The following is a 23,300-nucleotide window of genomic DNA, read 5'->3' as shown; positions in this document are numbered from 1 at the left end:
TTTTCTCCTCGCTTTTTTTGACTAAAGAAAAAATACATTTGTGAGCCAAATAAATATTTACTTGTTATAAATAATTATCTATTTGTTGGAAATATACTAAATAAATTTTTTTTTAACAATTTCTTTAGTGAAAAAAATGCCATGTCATTTTATGCTGCAAGAAGTTAAAAATTGCTAAAGCGGCAAAAAATACAGGTTTGTTTTTACGTTTTGGTATAAAAAAGTATGATGTTATGACTTGACACTTTATATATATTGTTTATTATTATTATATACATCTAAAGGAATTTTAAACGGTCATAATATATACCTTGTTGAAAAAAAAAACACTTGAAAACCCATCATTGATGTATTCTATACACTTTATTGCCCCTTTCTAACAAACATTTATCGTGAGTTTAAAAAAAAAAAAAAAAAAAAAAAACAACAAAGTGCGCTAAAAAATGAACAGCTCACACCTTGTTGTTGTTTGAAGGTAAAATCACCTACTATGCGATGTTGGCAATGGCTATTTATGTTCGATTTATGAGCTTGATAAGGCACGTTTGGTCAGCCATAGCTCGTTACTGGACTCTTCTCGACAAAAGGAAACATGTATACACCGACCGAATAGTCTGAGTTTATGTATTAGTGTGTGTGAGTAAGAGAGAGAGAGAGAGAGAAGGGTTCAAGAGAAAATTACGAGAGCCCACGAACTCCAGGGAGCGATATACGTCGAGGTTTCCGGCACCTTCGTTAATAATAATAACTGTATTTGCGCTATACACATAGATATTTGCCCTGTCTACAGGGTTTCCTTCAACAAGAGCAATTATTCACGTGCATTTTGAATATAACCTCAAAAAAAAAACCTTTGCGACTGACTTAAACAGAAATAGATTTTTTTTTTTTGAAGAAAATATAAAATTAATTTTCCCTTATCATGCGCTGTGGGTTTTTTTTTATTTTCAATTGTTTCTTCTTAAATCTACATTTTTAATGAAAGTTGAATAATAAAATAATTTATTTTCCTTATTATACTTACAGAGATCAACGCCACGTGTTGTTGATATTGTAGAGAGAATGAAGATAAGGACGATTAAGTGAACGTTAGGTGGCTCCCTCTCGAGGTGACGTCCGAAACCTTTCACCATAGCTTTATAACTGAGGGGGATTTCCCTCCGTTTCAGTCTCACCTTGTTCTCATCATTATTATGCCTTTTTGACCTAATAACATGAAAAAAAAACAAATTTCTTGTTATTCAACTTTACATAAATATTTACATATTCAGGATATATAATGGATATTAACATAATCCGTGATCTACTTTCGCGGAATCCGCCATCTAGTATCACAGAATCCGTGATCCAATTTCGCGAAAACCGCGACCTAGTTTCGACGAATCCGTAATCTAATTATGCGGAATCCGTGATTTTTTTTTTGAAAATTCAGACAGCTAGTTTGGCGGAATCCGTGATTTAATTTCGCAGAATCCGCGATCTAGTTTCTCCAAATTTGTGATCTAATTTTGCGAATTTAACGAAATAGTTTGGAAGAATCCGTGATCCAATTAGGCGTAATCCGTAATCTGGTTTGGTTGAATCCGTAATCTATTTTAGTGGAATCCGTGATCTAATTACGCGGAATTCGTGATCTTATTTTGCGAATTCAGCGAGCTAGTTTGGTTGAATCCGTGATCTAATTACGTGGAATTCGTGATCTTATTTTGCGAATTCAGCGAGCTAGTTTGGTTGAATCCGTGACCCAATTACGCGTAATTAGTACCCTACATTCGCGTAATCCATGATCTAGTTTTGTGGAATCCGTGATATAATTACGCATAATCTATAAACCAGTTTTGCGGAATTCGTGATGCAATTACGCGTAATTTATGGTCTAATTACGCGTAATTCGAGATCACGTTTCGCAGAATCCGTATTCTAATTACGCAGAATCCGTGATTTAATTTCGCAGAATCCACGACCTAGTTTTTCCAAATTTGTGATATAATTTTGCGAATTTAACGAAATAGTTTCGAAGAATCCGTGACCCAATTACGCGTAATCCGTAATCTAGTTTAGTGGAATCCGTAATCTAGTTTAGTGGAATCCGTGATCTAATTACGCGGAATTCGTAAGATTATTTTGCGAATTCAGCGAACTAGTTTGGTGGTATCCGCGATCTAGTTTCGCCGAATCTGTGATATTATTTTGCGAATTCAGCGAGCTAGTTTGATTGAATCCGTGACCCAATTACGCGTAATTAGTACCCTACATTCACGTAATCCATGATCTAGTTATGTGGAATCCGTGATATAATTACGCATAATCTATAAACCAGTTTTGCGGAATTCGTGATGCAATTACGCATAATTCATGGTCTAATTACGCGTAATCCGAGATCACGGTTCGCGGAATCGCTATTCTAATTACGCAGAATCCGTGATCTAATTTCGAAGAATCAGCGGCCTAGTTTCTCCAAATTTGTGATCTAATTTTGCGAATTTAACGAAATAGTTTGGAAGAATCCGTGATCCAATTACGCGTAATCCGTAATCTAGTTTAGTGGAATGCGTGATCTAATTACGCGGAATTCGTGATATTATTTTGCGAATTCAGCGAGCTAGTTTGGTGGTATCCGCGATCTAGTTTCGCCAAATCTGTGATACAATTTTGCGAATTCAGCGAGCTAGTTTGGTTGAATCCGTAATCTAGTTTAGTGGAATCCGTGATCTAATTACGCAGAATTCGTGATATGATTTTGCGAATTCAGCGAGCTAGTTTTGTGGTATCCGCGATCTAGTTTCGCCGAATCTGTGATTTTATTTTGCGAATTCAGCGAGCTAGTTTGGTTGAATCCGTGACCCAATTACGCGTAATTAGTACCCTACATTCGCGTAATCCATGATCTAGTTTTGTGGAATCCGTGATATAATTACGCATAATCTATCAACCAGTTTTGCGGAATTCGTGATGCAATTACGCATAATTCATGGTCTAATTACGCGTAATCCGAGATCACGTTTCGCGGAATCCATATTCTAATTACGCAGAATCCGTGATCTAATTTCGCAGAATCCGCGACCTAGTTTAATCAGTGATATAATTTCGTGTAATTCTTGTTCTAATTTCGCGTAATACATGATCTAATTCCGTGACCTGGTTTCGCGGAATCCGTGATTTAATTGCGGCGAAATAATCTTGCGTTTTAAGTAAATTTAAGTTACATAGTCTGAAAAATCAGCTTTAGCTCTTGCAAGTTTTTAGCACCTATAAAATTGGAAACTCTTAACATTAGATTAGTTTTGATTTTAGTTTAGAAATAAAGTTTAAATTATTTTCCAATTGGATTTGACTTAAACTTCATCTTTTTAAAACTAAAAATTAAAAAATTGAACCTATCAAAGTAATATAAAAAATAAATGATTTCTAATAAGTATAATTTACAAACCACTTATCTTCAACAGCGAATATTTAAATTGTAACATGAAAGTTCTATTCCCAAGCAACTCGTGCATAAGAATGACCACGTATTCGATAGTTTTGCATTCACGTGAGTGCACGTGCCATAGGGTAATTCCTATATAGTTATTCAGAACGCTATATACTCTCAAGTTCTCAAAGCGTATATATCTGAAATCGATTTCCAGATTGACACCTAATTCAATAGCTATAATATATATATATATATATATATATATATATATATATATATATAGAAGGTCAACGAATCTCGAAAACCGGAAGACGACTCTACATACTGAATATATGAAGCGAATCCCTATTGACCACGTCAGTAGCAGGTGTGAAGGGTAAAAAAATTTTTTTTTAACATTTAAACTGTAAGAGAGAGAGAGAGATAGAAACTGTTTCTATCTTGTACACAATAGCAATTTTCAATTACAATTTAAATTAATAATGAATTTTCTGGTGTAAAAAATATCATCTATCACTGCCATAGGTCATAGGCCTTATATTAAACATGTATAAGTTTCAAACCCTCCTTCAAGTGGCTAGAGAAATACTCTATATATCTACTGATTGTCAGGTGAATACTTCTTTGATAAGTAGTTGAGCAAATAATAGAGGGACCATAAGAAAATGAGATAGAATTAGAGAAAAAAAAAAGTCAAGAAAAACATACGAGTAATAATAACAATTGAAGAAAAAAGTCGAATGTTAATAATAAAAATACAAATGTGGGAAGAGAAAAATAAATAAAAGTAAAATTAAACTATAATAAATAAATATATCGAGAAAATAGAAAAAAACAAAAATATTGAGATCAATAAAAATAATAATAATATTTTAATTATGAAATTGGGTTTTCAAATCAATATTAAATATATAGAGAATAATTATATGATTTTATAATTAATTTCCAATATTTTGCTCTGTTAAACTTTATACTAAATTAAATAGCAAATATTATTATAAAATAAGAGAATAAAAAAGGAATTTTTATTGACTAATTCCGAAACTGTTAAATTCTGTATCAAAATTATTGTCCCTTTTCACCCTAAAAAGGGATGAGTTAAGAATATTATCCTGTCGAAGACATCGCGAAGGAGGATCCATTTATTGGCGCATCGCGATATACATAAATAGGCTACATTTCCACCTAAGCCGCGAACTAAGCTATAGGCTTCATGGTGCCTAGTTTAATGTCGAATCTCTTCATTTGCATAGGAATGAGTTTATGCAGATTAATACACGCGAAATATACCTCTCCAAGAATCTCTCTCTCTCTCTCTCTCTCTCTCTCTCTCTCTCTTTGTATAATATATATAGATATTCATAGAGAAATACATATGTATTTTCGAACAACTCACATTTACAAATATAAATTTCAACATCGAGAGAATGAGAGAGAGAGAGAGAGAGAGAGAGAGAGAGAGAGAGAGAGAGAGAGAGAGAGAGAGAGAGAGAGAGAGAATGAGAGAGAGAAATTTGATGGATTCAAATAGCTATGTTTTATTGATCGATCTTCCATTTTAGAATTTCAATTTATTACTTTCTCTCGTGATGAAGTACATGTTATATTCTCGAATTTTAATTCAGAGAGATGTTTTTTTTTCAAACCATTGATTTAGGAGATTTTTTTTTATATTGATTAGATTTTAATTGGCATTTAATTTTTTTTACTATATAAATCTATTTTTGGTTAATGCTGTAACGAATATTTTTTTTTAACGAATAAATTCAAAAATATATTCACTATTCGAAAATAGAATAATGAATTCAACGAATATACCGTGTATTATAGGAAGTCATAAAAATTATTTTGTTTGCGTACTTGTTTAGGCGAAGATTCTCTCTTATGCTCGGCATAAAAGCCGGCCTATTACCCTTTCAGCAATAAATCTTCGAAAATTGTCGGGAGAACGTTTTTCCCCTTTACCCAAAGAGAGTCAATTAACGGTCGATCACTGGCCTCACTTTAATTACCTGCAAACTTTCTTCTCAGAAAATATAAAAAAAAAAACCTTGTTTGCTTTTTCGTATATAATGGCTTTTAGAATAGTTATTTGTGTTTGAAAAAAAAAAATAAAATTCTCGTTGAGAAATAATAACTACAAAAAAAAAATTGAATAGAATTGGTTTTTTTTTTGCAACTGAAATTAGTTAGAGATTTGTTTTTTGTTTTTTGTTTTTAGATTATATATTATTTATATTACATATTATGCAGTACAGTCGCGGAAGTGAATAATAACATACACACACGCTTCTCTGTTTCAGGAAAACCAGTTTATTTTCGCACCAATACGTTATACTGTGCGCCAACCTACACACATTGTGAGAGGCCAGGTCCTCGATGTTTTACAGAAAATTAACTGACATTAACATTCCACTGAAGTTACGCTATCACAAGAGGTTTTGCTTCCCCTTTATACTTGTACCATTAAACATTCTATATATCTTTCATCTTTTTTTTTCAGTTTATTATTAGTGCCCTTTTTTTCTCTTTTTCATTTGTATTAAGTTTTTCACTTAAAAACTATTCTCATACAGGAAATTAAATGTTGAAAAAAATTCATTTTTTCATAATAATAATTAAATAATTTTTTTTTTGAAATTTAATTTTGTTATTTAAAAAAAAAAAGAACATTGACATGAAATATTTTTCGTGAGATATAGAGAAAATATTAAGAAAATATATTTTTGGGGATTTTGTCAGAAAAATAACTTTTTGACAAGAATGCGAATATACAGAGGGATATATGAGAAAAGCAAGTAGAAAAGTACTTCAAAGAAAGAACCTGTGAAAGATCCTGGAGGATATGGAGGAGTATTACGCATGAATTTGCGAATTGATCCTCCTGATTCTAGTAGAGCGTTCTAAGGCACGTTTCTGCATTTTCGCTTTTCCGTTCAAGATTTACTTTTCACTCTCCCCGTCATTTTTGTCTGCTATATGTATAGGCAACTTTATATTCTTATCTGTATTTTTTTTTATGAATATTTTCTAAATTTCTCTCCGATCAAATCATTTTTTTTGCCTCCGAATCCGTGATCTAATTTAACGAAATCCGCGACCTATAGTTTCGCCGAATCCGTGACCTAATTTCACGAATTCCGTGATCTAATTTCGCGGAATTTACAACCTACTTTTGCCGAATTAGTGATCTAATTTTGCAAATTCAGCGAGATTGTTTCTTAGAATCCGTGATCGAATTACGCGTAATCCGTGTTCTAGTTTTGTGGAATCCGTGGCATAGTTTCGCCAAATTCGTGATGTAATTTTATGAATTCAGAAAGCTAGTAAGGCGGAATCCGTGATCTAATTACGCGTAATCCGATATCTAATTTCCCGGAATATGTAATCTAATAACGCAGAATCCGTGATCTAGTTTCGCGGAATCCGTGATCTAATTTTGTGAATTTAGCAAGATAGTAAGGCGGAATCCGTGATTCAATTACGCGTAATCCAAGATCTAGTTTCACGGAATTCGTAAAATAATTGCGCGGAATCCGTGACCTAGTTTAGCCGAATTCATAATCTAATTTCGTGAATTCAGCAATTTAGTAAGGTGGAATCCGTGATCCAATTACGCGTTATCTGGGATCTAGTTTCGCGGAATCCGTGATGTAATTTTATGAATTTAGGAAGCTAGTAAGGCGGAATCCGTGATCTAATTTCGCAAAATCCGCTGCCTAGTTTTACCGAATCAGTGATCTAATTTCACGTAATCCGTGATCTAGTATCGCGGAATCCGCGGCTTAATTTCGCCGAATTCGTGATCTAATTTTGTGAATTCAGCAAAATAGTAAGACGGAATCCGTGATCTAATTACGCGGAATTCGTGATATTATTTTGCGAATTCAGCGAGCTAGTTTAGTGGTATCCGCGATTTAGTTTCGCCGAATCTGTGATATTATTTTGCGATTTCAGCGAGCTAGTTTGATTGAATCCGTAACCGAGTTCAGTGGAATCCGTGATCTAATTACGCGGAATTCGTGATATTATTTTGCGAATTCAGAGAGCTAGTTTGGTGGTATCCGCGAACTAGTTTCGCCGAATCTGTAATATAATTTTGCGAATTCAGCGAGCTAGTTTGGTTGAATCAGTGACCGAATTACGCGTAATTAGTACCCTACATTCGCGTAATCCATGATCCAGTTTTGTGGAATCCGTGATATAATTACGCATAATCTATAAAACAGTTTTGCGGAATTCGTGATGCAATTACGCGTAATTCATGGTCTAATTACGCGTAATCCGAGATCACGTTTCGCGGAATTCGTAAAATAATTGCGCGGAATCCGTGACCTAGTTTAGCCGAATTCGTAATCTAATTTTGTGAATTCAGCAATCTAGTAAGGTGGAATCCGTGATCTAATTTCGCAGAATCCGCTGCCTAGTTTTACCGAATCAGTGATCTAATTTCACGTAATCCGTGATCTAGTATCGTGGAATCCGCGGCTTAATTTCGCCAAATCCGTGATCTAATTTTGTGAATTCAGCATGATAGTAAGGCGGAATTCGTGATCCAATTACGCGTAATCCAAGATCCAGTTTCGTGGAATTCGTAAAATAATTACGCGGAATCAGTGACCTAGTTTAGCCGAATTTGTAATCTAATTTTATGAATTCAGCAATCTAGTAAGGTGGAATCCGTGATCGAATTACGCGTAATCTGAGAACTAGTTTCGCAGAATTCGTAATCTAATTTCACAGAATCCGTGATAGGAAAAGAATTTTTATTTAAAAACTATTTAAAATAAATTATTAAAAAAAAAGTTTGTAAATTCTTGAGCAATAAATTCTTTTGTAAACAATATTTCCAAAGGGTCAAAATAACATTTTTAATTTAATTTCCGAATAGTAGTAATTTAATTCTGAAATTATAACATGTATATTGTGTATATATTTTAATTGAATGCCTTCGGCAAGTAACTGTCAATGAGCGGTCATCAAAGGAAACCACTTAATCATATACATGATTGTCATCAGTTGGCCCATAAAATAACAAATCAATCTACTAATGACTAATACGCAATTTCTCCTCTATACATTGTCTATAGAAATTAATTTCTATTTTATTTGTCAGGTTTTTTTCTATTTGCTCAGGCTGAGTAAAATATTTTCATTAAATTCAAAGAGATAAATGAAACAATAATAATATTATGATCAATGATGATACACGTTATATGGAACAGTAAATCGTCACTTCAGAAGTGAAATTTCTTTGCTCGCAGATGTTCATGCGGTAAAATAGATGACAAGAAGTTTCTTCATAAATCAAAACTAAAATAATTTACCGCGTATTTATAGTGGAAGAAAAATTATTTTTTTTGCCAAAAGTATAAAAAAGTTTAAAAAAAAAAATGTAATTTAAATATGAAAAAATATTTTTTATTCTCCAAACGATATTTTGAAAAAATATTTAAAAGAATAGTAAACTGATACATGCAATTAATGTAATTAACATAAAGATTAAAGCTGTCGATAAAGAGCCTAGATGCATTATATATCAAAAGGTAAACGGCGTAATTACATGTCTGGGTATATAACGATCATTAAGAGCGCGGAAGACAGATATTAAATTCGCGTGTAATAATTCGTTCTAATCATCATAGAAGCATAAATAATGGTGCGAAATAAAATGATGTCAGTAATCATACGTTTTGAATGTTTCACCTCGGTTTCACCTCTCAGAGGCTTATTAAAATGATTGTATGTATATATATATATATGTATATATATAAATGAATGTGCGGTGAGAAAGAGAACTTTTGTCGAAGAAGATTAGTGACTTACGAAAGCCACTCACAGTTGGGATAAAACGCAGTCAAGCCTTTAAGCGAGAACAATTATATATCTGTAACGAGATAAGCACTGAAAGCTCCTTTCAAGAAGTCTCGATGATTGAGAAATATAAATATAATCGTTTCGTGATATTACATTCATTTATATACATATACATATAATAGCTCGAATTATATTAAAAGAATCTTCTTATATTATTTTACAGACATGTTTGCAAATCACTTTCAAGGAAAAAAATTTATTATCTTTATAATTCTTATACGAGAATAATAAAATTTAAGAGGTTTTTTTTTTATTTCGTTTTTTAATTATATTAATTAATTTCAGAAATAATTATTTAAAAATATATTAATATTAAAGAAATATTATTATATTAATTATTAATTCAATATTGATAAGAAAATTTTTAATTTTGGATAAATTTTGTTAATATGAAAACTATTTATTTTTATTAATTATTTGTATTTGAAAATGTTTCTGGTTAATTTGAGCACAAATATATGCAATTGAGATTATAAAATTAAAAATGAATGTCACTTTTCTATAAAGTCGTTGTTTCAACTTAAAAAAAGTACTTGACGATACTTGAGAGCTCTGTAGATGAAAGCTGGTCAAGGTTCTGGTTGGGAAAAAAAAAAAATTGTACATCCACTTTAAGGTACTATCAACGTTTTTCTTTTCACTTTAGAAAATTTTCTTTAAGTATCATGAAAAAAAATTTTTTTTCACTATTAAAAAAAAATTATATCTTTTAATTGTTTTGGTAATTCGAAAGGTTTGCAAAACATTTTGTAAAAAAATATGAGATAATTTTTGTTTTGCGGCAACAATTTCAATTTAAAATATTCAAATTTTTCTTATTATCTTGTGGGGTTTTTTTACCTCGTGCAAAAGAATTTGAAGCAACTTTTTTCGTGTTTTCGCGTGTATATTTAAAGTTTGAAATTCAAGACACTAATGACAAATATAAATTTGGATGAAAATAAGATTCTTATAATACAAAAATGCAAGGATTAAGACATTTGCATTTCTTGTTGAAAACAGGTACATAACATTTACACAAAGTGTAAAAGACAAGTTTAAAAATGCAGTATATTAGAAGCAAAAGACAAAAAGAGAAAATAAATTTTAAAGAAAATTATCAAGAAATATTTATAATTAAAAAAAAAAATTTTCTTTTTAATATATATCGAAATTTTAATATTTTTTTCACAAATATGAATTAATATTTGTTTGTATAGGTCTATGGGATTGAAATTCGAATCGAAAGGTTAAAAAAGGTTAAACACATAAGTTCTACCGATATTTATTGGCCATTCTCTTATGATTTATAATTGTATAAAGATGAGCGAAGGATAATGACGAATGCGTCTCAAAATGAGCAAGGGGGCCATATAATATTACCGCGGCATATCGTGAAAACGAGTTTCTTATAAAAGGTTGCACTAAATTCTTCTCCTCACGTCGTGTAATCGATTCAATCTTGTGTAACCCATCCTAACACTACCACTTAGATTCGATAAGAAAAACGGCTTTTGAGTTAAATTAATATCCACTTCGATCAGAAATCGAAGAGAGCATGTTATTTTGTTGTGAAAGATGATGATAAAATCCACATCGTACAAAATTGTTTACAAGAATACCGTTTCTGTATAACAAGTTAATTTTTTATTACAAATTATTATATACAATTATTAGTTTCTAATCTAATCTAACAGCGAGCGACACCCAGGTGAAAAAATTAACGTTACTAACGTTACTAATGTTACTAACATTACTAATGTTACTAAAGTTAGTACCTATAAAAAAATAAAGAGGTTCTAAAATATATTTTCACAGAAACTTTGACACTACTTTCCCATTACCACTTTCACTTCCACTTAAACTTTTTATAATTTTCATTCCCATTTCCACTTATACTTTTTCTAATTCTCATTCGCACTTCCATTCTCACTTCTACTCTTTCTAATTCTCATTCCCATTTCACTTCCACTTTTTCTAATTCTCATTCCCACTTTCACTTCCATTTCCACTTGTTCCAATTTTCATTCCCATTTTCACTTCCACTTTTTTATATTCATTGACACTTTAACTTTTTCTAATTGTAATTAAAAAAAAGTGGAAATGGTTGTGTAAATGGAAATTAGAAATTAGAAAGAGTTTTAGTCGAAATGACAACAGCTAATGAAAATTAGAAGTGGAAAAAATGGGAGTAGAAGTGGGAATGAAAATTAGAAAAAGTGGAAGTGGAAGTGGTAATGAAAATAAAAAAGTGAAAATGGGAATGAAAATTAGAAAAAGTGAAAGTAGAAATGCGAATTAGAAAGAGTGGAAGTGGGAATGGAAGTGCGAATGAGAATTACAAAAAGTGGAAGTGGTAATGTAAATAAAAAAGTGAAAGTGAAAATGAGCATGAAAATTATAAAAAGTGGAAGTGAAAATGGAAATGAGAATTAGAAAAAGTGAAAGTGAAAACGGTAATGAAAATAAATAAGTGGAAGTGATAATAGAAATGAAAATTATAAAAAGTGCATTATTAAACATTAAATACTTCCTGGTGGTCGATTTTCGACAAGTTTCTGCAAAAATACAATTTAGAAACATTTTCTTAATTTTTTTATAGGTACTAACGTTAGTAACATTAGTAATGTTAGTAATATTAATAACGTTAGTAATGTTAATTTTTCTACCTGGGCAATTATTATTTAAAAAGACGATTCATGTTTTTTTACTTCCTAGAGACAAAAACAACCTTTTTTCGTTCCTAGGATAAAAAATGGTTACTTTTGTCCCTAGTTAAAAAATAACAACTATTACCTAGTATTTAATTATTTAACAGCAAATCGTAAAATGTAATTTTATTCTTATTTAAAAAATAATTTCAGATAAAAAAATTACTCTATTTACGATAATAATTTTTTAAAGAACTGCGTGATTACACTTTTAAATTCGAACTCCCGATTGGTTTGAGTGTGCCAAATAAACTTGAGCGTTTCAGTTGTAGCTTTTGAAATAAAACAAATGGCCTCGCGTATACGAAATGGCCAAAAGCGCTCGACTAAAGGAAAGAACAACAAACAATGAATCTCCCCCCCCTCCCCCTCACCAACGATTTACATGCATAAACCGACCCTTTTTTTTTTGCTCATTGTACTTTTCTTTCTTTCTTTCTTTGTTCATTTTCTTCTTTCTCATTTGACTTTCTTTCTCTATATTTCGTTCTCGTATAAAAGCGCGAACACGTCGTTTATATGGCGTGTGTGGTATGTCTGGCTTTATTTAAAAACCAAGACCACGTGGTTGTGTGTGTGTGTGTATATATTGGTGGCGGCGGTGGAAAAATTCCGTGAAAGTTGTCACGCTTGACAGACCGCGGTGAGAACTTCCGTTGACGATTTTATTTTATTTTATTTTTCAAACCAACAAATCTGTTGAACTGAAAATGTTTCTATTCCGCGGAAAGTGATATATACATTGTATATAAATATATAATTGCTGGAAAAAAAACCAGAACGCCTTTAACAATTAAGATTTGCTTTTTGAAAAATAAACCAATAATTTTTGGAGTTGTATAATTTTTCACTATAGAGGAAAAAAAAAAAAAAAAAAAAACATCTAAAGATGAGAGAGAAATAAGAGGATGAGAGATAAAGTGTGAAGAAACAAGATCTAAGACACTTCTTATTGCAGACAGTTGGACTTGTGTGTTGAAATTTTGTGTGGATTTACGTATATTCCGTCACTCTACAGAGGCATAACGTTAACAAGCTTCTAACGAGGAACGAGTGTTAAATCCCCCAAAAACTTTCCCCCCCGCGCGGTATATTCTTTTGTACAATTACCATTTATCGCATCAGCACCCTCCTTTTTTTTGTTGGCGACCCTTTTTTTATACGAGAAAATCTCATGACAAAGATAGAATGTCTTAGGTTTCACAAATTCAAAATTTTTTTTCTAAAATATGAAACTTTAAGTGAGTGTAACAATGGTTGCTAGAGCAACTATTAATAGGACAACAATTATTATAGCAACCATTACCATAGCAACCGTTTAGTATGACAACTGTTACTATAGCAACCACTACCATAGAAACTGTTTCCTAGCAACGGTTAAAATAGAAACCATTATTATAGCAACCGTTACCAAGGGAAGGATTATTACAGCAGTGGTTACTATAGCAATCATAACCATAGAAACTGTTTCCTTCCAACGGTTGCCATAGAAATGGTTCCTATAGTAACAGTTCCTCCAGTAACAGTTTCTCTAGCAACTGTTATCATAGCAACTGGTACCAAAGCAACTAAAAGATATCATAATTAGTGGTACCAAAGTAACTGGTACCATAGTAACTAGTACCATAGTAATTGGTACCAACGTAACTAAATTGTACCATAGCCAGTGGTACCATAGTTAGTCAGTAGAACCAAAGTAACTAGTACCAAAGTAATTGGTACTATAGTAACAGGTACCAAAGTAACTTGTACCAATGTAACTAAATGGTGCAGTAGTAAGTGGTACTAAAGTAACTGGTACTATAGCAACTGGTACAAACGTACCTTGTACCATAGTAACTGGTACTATAGTAACTGATACCAAAGTAACTAGTACCATAGTAACTGGTACCAATGTTACTAAATGGTACCAACGTAACTAAATAGTACCATAGTCAGTGGTACCATAGTCAGTAGCGCCAAAGTAACTAGTACCATAGTAACTGGTACTATAATAACTGGTACCATAGCAACTGGTACCAACGTAACTAAATGGTACCATAGTCAGTGGTACCATAGTCAGTAGTGCCAAAGTAACTGGTACCACAGTAACTGGTACTATAGTAACTGGTACCAAAGTAACTTGTACCATAGTAACTGGTACTATAGTAACTGGTACCAAAGTAACTTGTACCAAAGTAACTAAATGATACCATAGTTAGTGGTACTAAAGTAACTGGTACCAAAGTAACTGGTACCAACGTAACTGGTACCATAGTCAGTAGTGGCAAAGTAACTGGTACCATAGTAACTGGTACTATAGTAACTGGTACCAAAGTAACTTGTACCATAGTAACTGGTACTATAGTAACTGGTATCAATGTAACTAAATGGTACCATAGTTAGTGGTACTAAAGTAACTGGTATCAAAGTAACTGGTACCAACGTAACTGGTACCATAGTAACTGGTACTATAGTAACTTGTACCAATGTAACTAAATGGTACCATAGTTAGTGGTACTAAAGTAACTGGTACCATAGCAACTGGTACCAACGTAACTAAATGGTACCATAGTCAGTGGTACCATAGTCAGTAGTGCCAAAGTAACTAGTACCACAGTAACTGGTACTATAGTAACTGGTACCATAGTAACTGGTACTATAGTAACTGGTACCAAAGTAACTTGTACCATAGTAACTGGTATCAATGTAACTAAATGGTACCATAGTTAGTGGTACTAAAGTAACTGGTATCAAAGTAACTTGTACCAAAGTAACTGGTACTATAGTAACTTGTACCAATGTAACTAAATGGTACCATAGTTAGTGGTACTAAAGTAACTGGTACCAAAGTAACTGGTATCAACGTAACTAAATGGTACCAACGTAAGTGGTACCATAGCAACTTATACTATAGTAACCGTCTCAACAGCAACCGTTTCCATAAAAAATAAATAATAATTTAAAAAGAAAAATTGTATAATTCTAAGTTAAAATCATTTTTTAGAAAGTAAGAAAACTTTTATTGCAATTATTATTATCATAGTAAACTCTAATGCAAAAAAGAAAATACTGTAAAAATGACAATATCGAGAGAAGAATTTTTATAATTCCAATTCGGCCTTTACCTTGTACAAGTTCCTATAACGGAAATACTGTCAGGCACTTCATAAAAGTAACTTTTTTTTTTCACGTGACAGTAGGACAGAGGATTTTCCCGTTAATATCGTTCCGAGTGGATAAATTCAATCTCTCGTTTAAGGTCCGCTGTTATAGGAATAGTCGCAGCACAAGTAAAAAGAGAAAGAGAGAGAGAGAGACTGGAAAACGACGAAAAAGTAAACTGAGAAAATGAAAAAGCCCAATGAATGTGAAAAAGGAATTGGCAAAAGGGAAAAAGGTTTCTTCGCGCACGTTGGAAGGCTGTTTTTTTTTTTAGCTTGTGACTCTCTGATTCTTTGGAACGGTTATATCTTCGTTCATTAACTTTTACGTGCGTTCAAGACAACTTGTGTATCCAGGACGACAACTGTTTTGTTTCAGCTGTATATAGTAAAAGGAGTGCGATTTCAATGGTCTGCGACCTCATTACTGAAATGGGATTCATTATCGTTATGTAGAAACGTTTGCATTTTGTTTAAATATAGTATATATCTATATGTATATGCGATATCTGTATATATATGTATACAGTAGAGGTGCGCGTTGCTAATGACTGCAACTTATTCAGTCGCACGAAACCACTCGAGGACCTGTTCATAAGATCATAAAATGTATGTATACTATCAAGATGGTTGTGTAAATTTGTATAAAGATACGACGTGCGAATGCCATCTTTTCATACAAAGGGCTAAAAGCTCCGGTTCAAATTCGTAGACACTCCATAAAGTTATGCGTTATAAAATATGTCTGGAAAGTTCAAAATATTGCACAGGACTTACAATTAACTTGTCAGAAATCCTAATTGATGAAATAATTATTTCTAATTTTTTACCTAAATAGTTTGATAATTTTTTTTTTTTGACAGAAAAAAAATCATTAAAATTGATAGTTGGATCTTTAGTATAAGAAAAGGTAGAAAGAATCGTTTCAACGAAAGGTAGAAAAACTTGGATGTGAAGATATCGAAGGGCAATGATAAATACACCTGTGAATTATCACCTACTCGATTTACAAGAATTGGTTCGCGATAGTTTTTCAATCAAAAAAAAACTATTTTTCATTCTCACAATTTAGTTAAGAAGAAATTGATACTAATTGTCACTAATTATTAAAATAATTTATTTTTTCTCAATTCTAAACTGAATCTTGAGTTCAAATTTTTCCTTCAATGTTTGTTTCTTTTTCCTCTGTTTTTAGTTTCGTCGACATTGTCTTCTTCTAATTGATGGCATCAATATTTTTCCATCGAGAACCGATCTCCCGGCTAATGGACAGAGGAGCATGAGGGGGCAATAAAAAAAAAAAAAAAGTGGACTCCAAAGGAAAATAAAGTTATAAAATAAATCCTCTGGCGAAAAATAATTATTGGGGTAACCTTGTTACAGGTTTTTGTTGACGATGTAGTTTCTTTATATTACCTGTCGATAAGGGTTTTAACCAATAAATTCTTGTTGTTGGCGTGAGAAATAATGAAGAAAATTGAAAACAATATAGAAGATTTTTTAAACTAGAAATTTTTTTTTGTAATTATTGTGAGTTAATATCGAAAAAGGGATAATTCAATAAGAAAAAAAATCTGATATTAAAAGTTCCTATTCATGTTCTGAATAATTCATTTTGATATTATGCCAAAGATATCAGAAAAGCAAATATATAAACAAAAGATTCTAATTTGATAATAAAATTGCCCTTTGGTTAGAAGAGTATTTTGAGTAAACTTGAATTTGAATTCTCACCCTCTCTCAATAGGTTAGAGTAAATTAGCACGCGAATGTAAACATGAGTCCCAAAACTCTCGAGGGACACGTTCTAGACCGCGATTGATTATTCCCCATCGGCTATTTCTTCTCGACGAAAGTTAGTGGCACAACATATACCATATATATAGATAATACTAAAGAAAATTCAGGGGAATTTGGATTCATCGGGAAAAAAAAAAAAATAAATTTCATTATACAAGAAAAATTGAATTATATCGAGGGTTATGATATTTCTAAATCAAATAAAAACACTCTGAAAAAGAAACTAATTTAAATTATTCTATTACACCGAAAAAAAAATATTCAGAGGAAAATTCCTCTTACAAAATCCTCTTGAATTTTATTCTTAAAACAAGAGTATTATTCTTTAAATGAGACTACTATTTTCCTCTAATTTCAAGATAATCGAAACAAAAGGACTATTCTAGAGCATTCCTCTTATATTCAGAATAATCTTTTTAGAATAAAAATAATACTCTTAGAATTTAGAATAATCTTCTATGTTTAACCCTTTAAAGACGGGAAGGACACTTTTTTAGAGCAATTTTCAATGACATATTTCTCTGCGACTAAGAGTTTTAAAAATTTGAGAGGAAGTGTGTCTTATGTATTCGATATTGCTCTTTCAGAATCCATATTCAAAATTTTGAAAAAATCAAAATTCAAAAAATTACGGCCATGTTTTTGAAAAAAAACACGGTTTTTTGAAAATTGTTTATTGTAAATTATTATTTTTCAAAGCTATTCGCTTTAGGAGATGCATAAAACCCCAAAAATATCGTGTCCTAAATGTTTAGACATGAAAATGGTGCAAAAGGTTTTTTTTTAAATTCAAGATGGCGTACCAAAAATGGCGTCCAAATTCAAAATTTTTTACAAAATCATAACCTAGTGGACGAAATTTTAAAAAATGCTCAAATGTGCTTGAAATTTGTTACTCGGGGGGTTTTTGGGGTCGCTGATTACGAATCCGATGTTAGTTTTTCAAAATTCAAAATGGCGGATCCAATATGGCGGACGAATTTTTAAAAAATTGATCCAATTTGCCTGAAATTTGTTACTCGGGGATTTTTGGGGTCGCTGATTACGAATCTGAAGTCCGTTTTTGAAAATACAAAATGGCGGATCCAATATGGCGGACGACTTTTTAAAAAATGCTCAAATGTGCTTGAAATTTGTTACTCGGGGGTTTTTGGGGTCGCTGATTACGAATCCGATGTTAGTTTTTCAAAATTCAAAATGGCGGATCGAATATGGCGTACGACTTTTGGAAAATCTAATGCAATTCGCTTGAAACTCGTTACTCGGGGGTTTTTGGGGTCGCTGATTACGAATCCAGTGTTAGTTTTCAAAAATTCAAAATGGTGGATCCAATATGGCGGACAAATTTTTGAAATTGTTAAATTCGCCTGAAATTTGTTACTCGGAGGTTTTCGGGGTCGCAGAGAAATATGTCATTGATAAGAGTATCCTCTTAAAATAAGAGGAATAATTTTACATAGAGGACAATCCTCTTAAACCTAGAGGACATCCTTTTGCAGTATATACTAGAGGAAAATATGCATTGAAATAAGTGGAATCCTCTTGAAACAAGAGGATTTTTTTTTCGGTGTATCAGAAATTATAAAATAAAAATTATGCTATTTAAACAAAAATTCAAAAAATGCGATACACAATTTTAGAAACGAATTATTAATAAAATTTACTTTCTGTCGTCGCTTTTAAAAGTTTATTAAAACTAATGAAAATGAAAATTATCTCGAATCACTGATACAGAAAGTTTTTGAAATATTATATTTGCAAAGGAAAAAGTTTTAATTAAAAGGAAAATTGAGACTTTGATTTGCAAGTCGATGGGTCAAGTATATATAAGTAAGCTTCGACAAGGACCTCAAATCGGATTTTCAAAGGTTTTGCTTGATATGGTATTTTAGAACTGTCTACCAAGAAAAAATGAGGGGGGGGGTCTTTAGTAGACTTGCCTTTTACTACCAAGGGAGAGAGAGAGTATACTGACCACATAACTTTGAAATTAATTAAATTTGAGCCATGTTAAGGGGATTAATTAGCGGCAGTCATTTCTGGCCTTCATGCGACAATAATATCTAAGTCTTATGCTTCTGCAAAATGGGCTTTATAATTTCAAGAATGTCCTTTGTTATAACAGTATTATATAGAATATAAGTTAATTCACATTTTCTGTTTGTGGTTCATAATGAGATTTGTGGTAGCATTAAAAAAAGAGAGTGTGGCTTTTAATGAAAAAGCAAGATTTTTACTTTTACTAAAAGACAAAACAAAACAAAAAAAAATGAAAATTTTGTTTTATAATTAATTCAATTTATAATAAATCAAAGAATTTATCGATGAGAAAGTGTTAAACGACTAAGAAAATTTTTCACGCCCAAGGTTTTTTTTTTTTTTTTTTGAAATGACTATATATACGCGTCCATTTCCTAGGCGGAGTTCGCTTTAAGCCGTTAATCTGCCCTCACACGAGCTCAAGCTTCTCGCTTCTTCTCTTGGAATTAAAATTGCACGATAATTCTCGCAGCGGATTGTAACATTCTTTTTCCCAATTTTTTTTTTTTTTATTCTAGTTTCCAAATCCCTTCTTGAACTTTCGATTCTCACGAGTAGCAAAAATCCGAAAAGTCGAGAATACTTCTAGTAGGGTTTAATGACGACAGAGAGTAGTTTCGCAGGGTCTTTAGTTCCGATATATCCCGCGTGGAAATGAAACCATGGGTAAAATAATAAAAACCATGGGCGAAATCGATTGCCAAGGTAAATACGATTAGACCCATGGTTTAAACCTTGGCAAAAATCTTAAAAATCATTGCTCATGTCCGTTTCCCATGGTACAATTTTCCATGGGAAATTTTTTTTTAATTTTACGGATTTTTAACCATTGCTGAAATCTTGGAAATTTTTTTTTAATTTTACTGATTTTGGACCATTGCTAAAAACTTGCCAACCGTGGGAAAATTGATTTTTTAAATTTACAGTTTTTAAACCATTGCTAAAATCTTGCCAACCGATGGGAAATAAAAAATTTCTTTTTTTTGATTTTGATAAAATCTTGCGAATCATGGAAAAATTATTTTTTTTAATTTTACTGATTTTAGACCATTGCTGAAATCTTGCGAACCATGGGAAAATTATTTTTCTTAATTTATGAATTTTTTACCATTGCTAAAATCTTTCGAACCATGGGAAATTTTTTTTTTAATTAATGATTTTTAAACCATTGCTAAAATCTTGAAAACCATGGTAAAAAGTTTTATAATTTTTATGATTTTAAACCATTGCTAAAATCTTGCGAACAATGGGAAATTTTTTTTCTATTTTACGGATTTTGGAGCATGGTTAAAAACTTGCAAAACATTTGGGAATTTTTTAAAATTAATTTTTCATATTTCGCAAGATTTTTGCAATGGTCAAAAATCCGTAAATTAAACAAAATAATTTTCCCATGGTTCGCAAAATTTTTAGCCATTGTCCAAAATCCGTAAAGAAGAAAAAAAAATTTCCCATGGTTCGCAAGATTTATGCAATGGTCTAAAATCCGTAAAATTAAAAAATTGTTTCCCATGGTTCGCAAGATTTATGCAATGGTCCAAAATTAGCAAAATAAAAAAATTAATTTTCCCATGGTTTTCAAGATTTTAGAAAGGGTTAAAATTTTTTTTTGACATTTTTGTCAATGTTTAAACCATGGGTCTAATCGTTTTTTCCTCTTGGCAATCGATTTCGCCCATGGTTTTTATGATTTTACCCATAGTTTCATTTCCACGCGGGCAAAGATCAATATTTTATAACTCTAAATGTTTGTCTAAATAAATTTCTGACCTTGTCATTAAAAATCACTATTGTCTTTCTTTCCTGTACCCTTAGTTCAGAGCATTCTGCTCTGTAAATGAAACAAGGAATTCACTGAATCACCGAGCGGCCATAAATAAAATAATTGTAATAGGATAAAGATTAAAATTGTCTTACCCACTTAAAGATACTTTTTTCTGTTATTATCAGTAACAATACCACACTGAGAAAACTGTTTGGTATCATCTACTGAAGTTTGGTTCTCCAAACCAAATTTTTTATTTGATATATGTGCAACTAATCCGTTTGGTTTGGGCTACTAAATTTTTTCATTGAATCATTTTGTTCGGTCTACCAAATTTTTTGTTTTGCACAACTAACTTATTGTTTTTAAGCAAACAAAAAATTTAGTTAAATGAAAAAAATTTTTTTCTTTTCTCAACCAAATTATTTTTTGGCTCACACTTATATTTTTTATTTTTCACTTAATTTTATCACTTTTGTTATCCTCTTTTATTCTTTTCGCTTTATATTACCTACCACCCTATGTCTACTTAAATTAATTTCTATTGCGGAAAAACCTAACACTGCTGGGGATCGAACCCTCAGACTACACAACGCAAATCAAGAACGCTGACCACTACACTAAGAATCCTAGTGACAATGTGAGTGTAAATTATTTTCATAAAGTATACAGGCTGGAGAAAAACTTCCGTTCTTTTAACAAGCTTTATTCTCTCTGTTCGATATGCATCACTTGAACGAAATTTTTGGTACAGCCAACTAAATTTCTCGATTGATTGCTTCTTTCGTTACTGTTATGTCAACTAAATTTTTGTAATCTTAACTAAAAGTGCTCCACCAAATTATTTTGTTAACATTACATTATTATTTTTCTCAGTGCATTGATATCTTCCTAGAATACAAATCGAAATTTTGGCTTGTTGAAAAATTTTTTTTTTATCTTGGCTGTTATTATTTTGAGGAGAAAAACAGTTATTGAAAGCAAATATCCAATGATTAGTACACCAAGTAATATGGGAAAGAGTTTTTTTTTTGTCAGTAGATCAGGTTCAAAATCATTATTTGATAGTGGAGGTTCATTAGGTTTATCAAGATTTCTAAGTAATCCAAATTCTGAAATTATATGGTAATATTTATATTCAACCGGTTGAGCAACTAATTCAGAATGTTTCGAAATGAAATGGTCTTCTACGTTTGCAATATCTTCTTTCAATATTGTAAACTTATTTGTATAGCCGTACTTAGATTTATATTTGTTAATATGATAAGTACCATCAACAAAAATACATGTTATATTCTGATGGTCTAACAAATATTTTAGACATTCTTCTTCTTTATAGTAGTCTTCAACATTGAAATGATTAGATGTTTTGTTTAACAATTGTCCAGTAACAGAATTATTAGCATTAGATAGTAAAAGACGAGATTCAGAATTTATAACTGGAAACAAAGATGATTGAAGAAGTTCATCGACTGTTGAAATTTCAGGAGCAGTTTGAAAACTGATATCAAGAATTATAGTGTAAAAATAACTAGTATAGGCAATGCATGTAATTAAAAGTGAGCCAAAAATTATTCTTTCTGACCAATTTTCGGGTTCGTTCTCATTACCCATTCCAATTACAATTTGACTTATATTTAAAGTCTGCCAATTGAATTTTAATAAATATACCGTTATTCGTATTATTGCAACTATTCCAAGTGTTGCCAGGATCATGTTCCAAAATTGTGATGAAAGTTCGATTTCATTGGTTACTTTTGTATTTCGTGGAATAATAGCTTGTATTTTATAAAACGACAGAACATTTGAATAAGAAAAATCATTTCTAAGAAGAGCTGCGTGAAGAGCAGACACTACTTTACATATCCATGATTCATACGCTAGAGTTTTGTTTAATAAGTCATTGAAATTTGTCTGACAAGTCATTTCTTGTTTCAGATTATAAATAAATTTCGTTGTTATTTCTGAAACCAACAATTTTTTTGGAAACCATTGACTTTTGGCTGATATTATCTGATGAGAGCAATTATTGGTAAAAGGATTCCAGTGACTAATAATAGGTAATTTTTCAAAAATTGGTTTGACCGTTACTTTGCGCTCACTATCGTATGTCAAGAAAGTAATATCCAAATCATCATGATAAGATAGATACATGTCTTTCATAATATAACTGATGTTATCATGAGTCAAAAATTTAGAGTTTACAAATAAACATCTTGATTTTATAGATTGAAATTGGTATACAATGACCTTTGGAAATATCGTTTCATTTCCAAGAATCTTAAGACTTTCGCTAGTCCACTGTAAAATAAACAGTGTAGTATATCTGGGTAATTCAAGAAATTTTAAATGTGGCCTGATACTGTCGTTAAATAGATCATTGTATGTAATACTTATAGATGGAAACTGCGAATTGACTGTTGTCATAAGAGATTTCATTATTGGATCAATATTTTCTTCTTTATCGTCAAGAATAAATACTACATGATATAATTTTCTTTCTTTTTTTATAAACTTTATCAATCCATCAAAATATCCACTTGTTGATGATATTCCTAGGATTTCTTTCC

At 31.4% G+C, this 23,300-nt stretch overlaps 1 protein-coding gene across 3 annotated transcripts in view; it reads right to left on the bottom strand.

Annotated features, from left to right (window-relative positions):
• LOC127281823 (discoidin domain-containing receptor tyrosine kinase B-like) overlaps positions 1-23,300 on the bottom strand; it is a 132,228-nt gene that overhangs the window by 72,436 nt on the left and 36,492 nt on the right. For all 3 annotated transcript variants that reach the window (XM_051305751.1, XM_051305752.1, XM_051305753.1), the window contains one exon: positions 1,025-1,206. In XM_051305751.1, the coding sequence (XP_051161708.1) occupies positions 1,025-1,133 (109 nt within the window). In that variant the 5' untranslated portion in view covers positions 1,134-1,206. The remainder of the gene's footprint in view (positions 1-1,024; positions 1,207-23,300) is intronic.

This window comes from Leptopilina boulardi, unplaced genomic scaffold (assembly GCF_019393585.1).
Source record: "Leptopilina boulardi isolate dan_hultmark-lab unplaced genomic scaffold, ZJU_Lbou_2.1 LbouV2_278, whole genome shotgun sequence".
Lineage (NCBI taxonomy): Eukaryota > Metazoa > Arthropoda > Insecta > Hymenoptera > Figitidae > Leptopilina > Leptopilina boulardi.
This window is presented reverse-complemented; position numbering and strand designations above follow the sequence as displayed.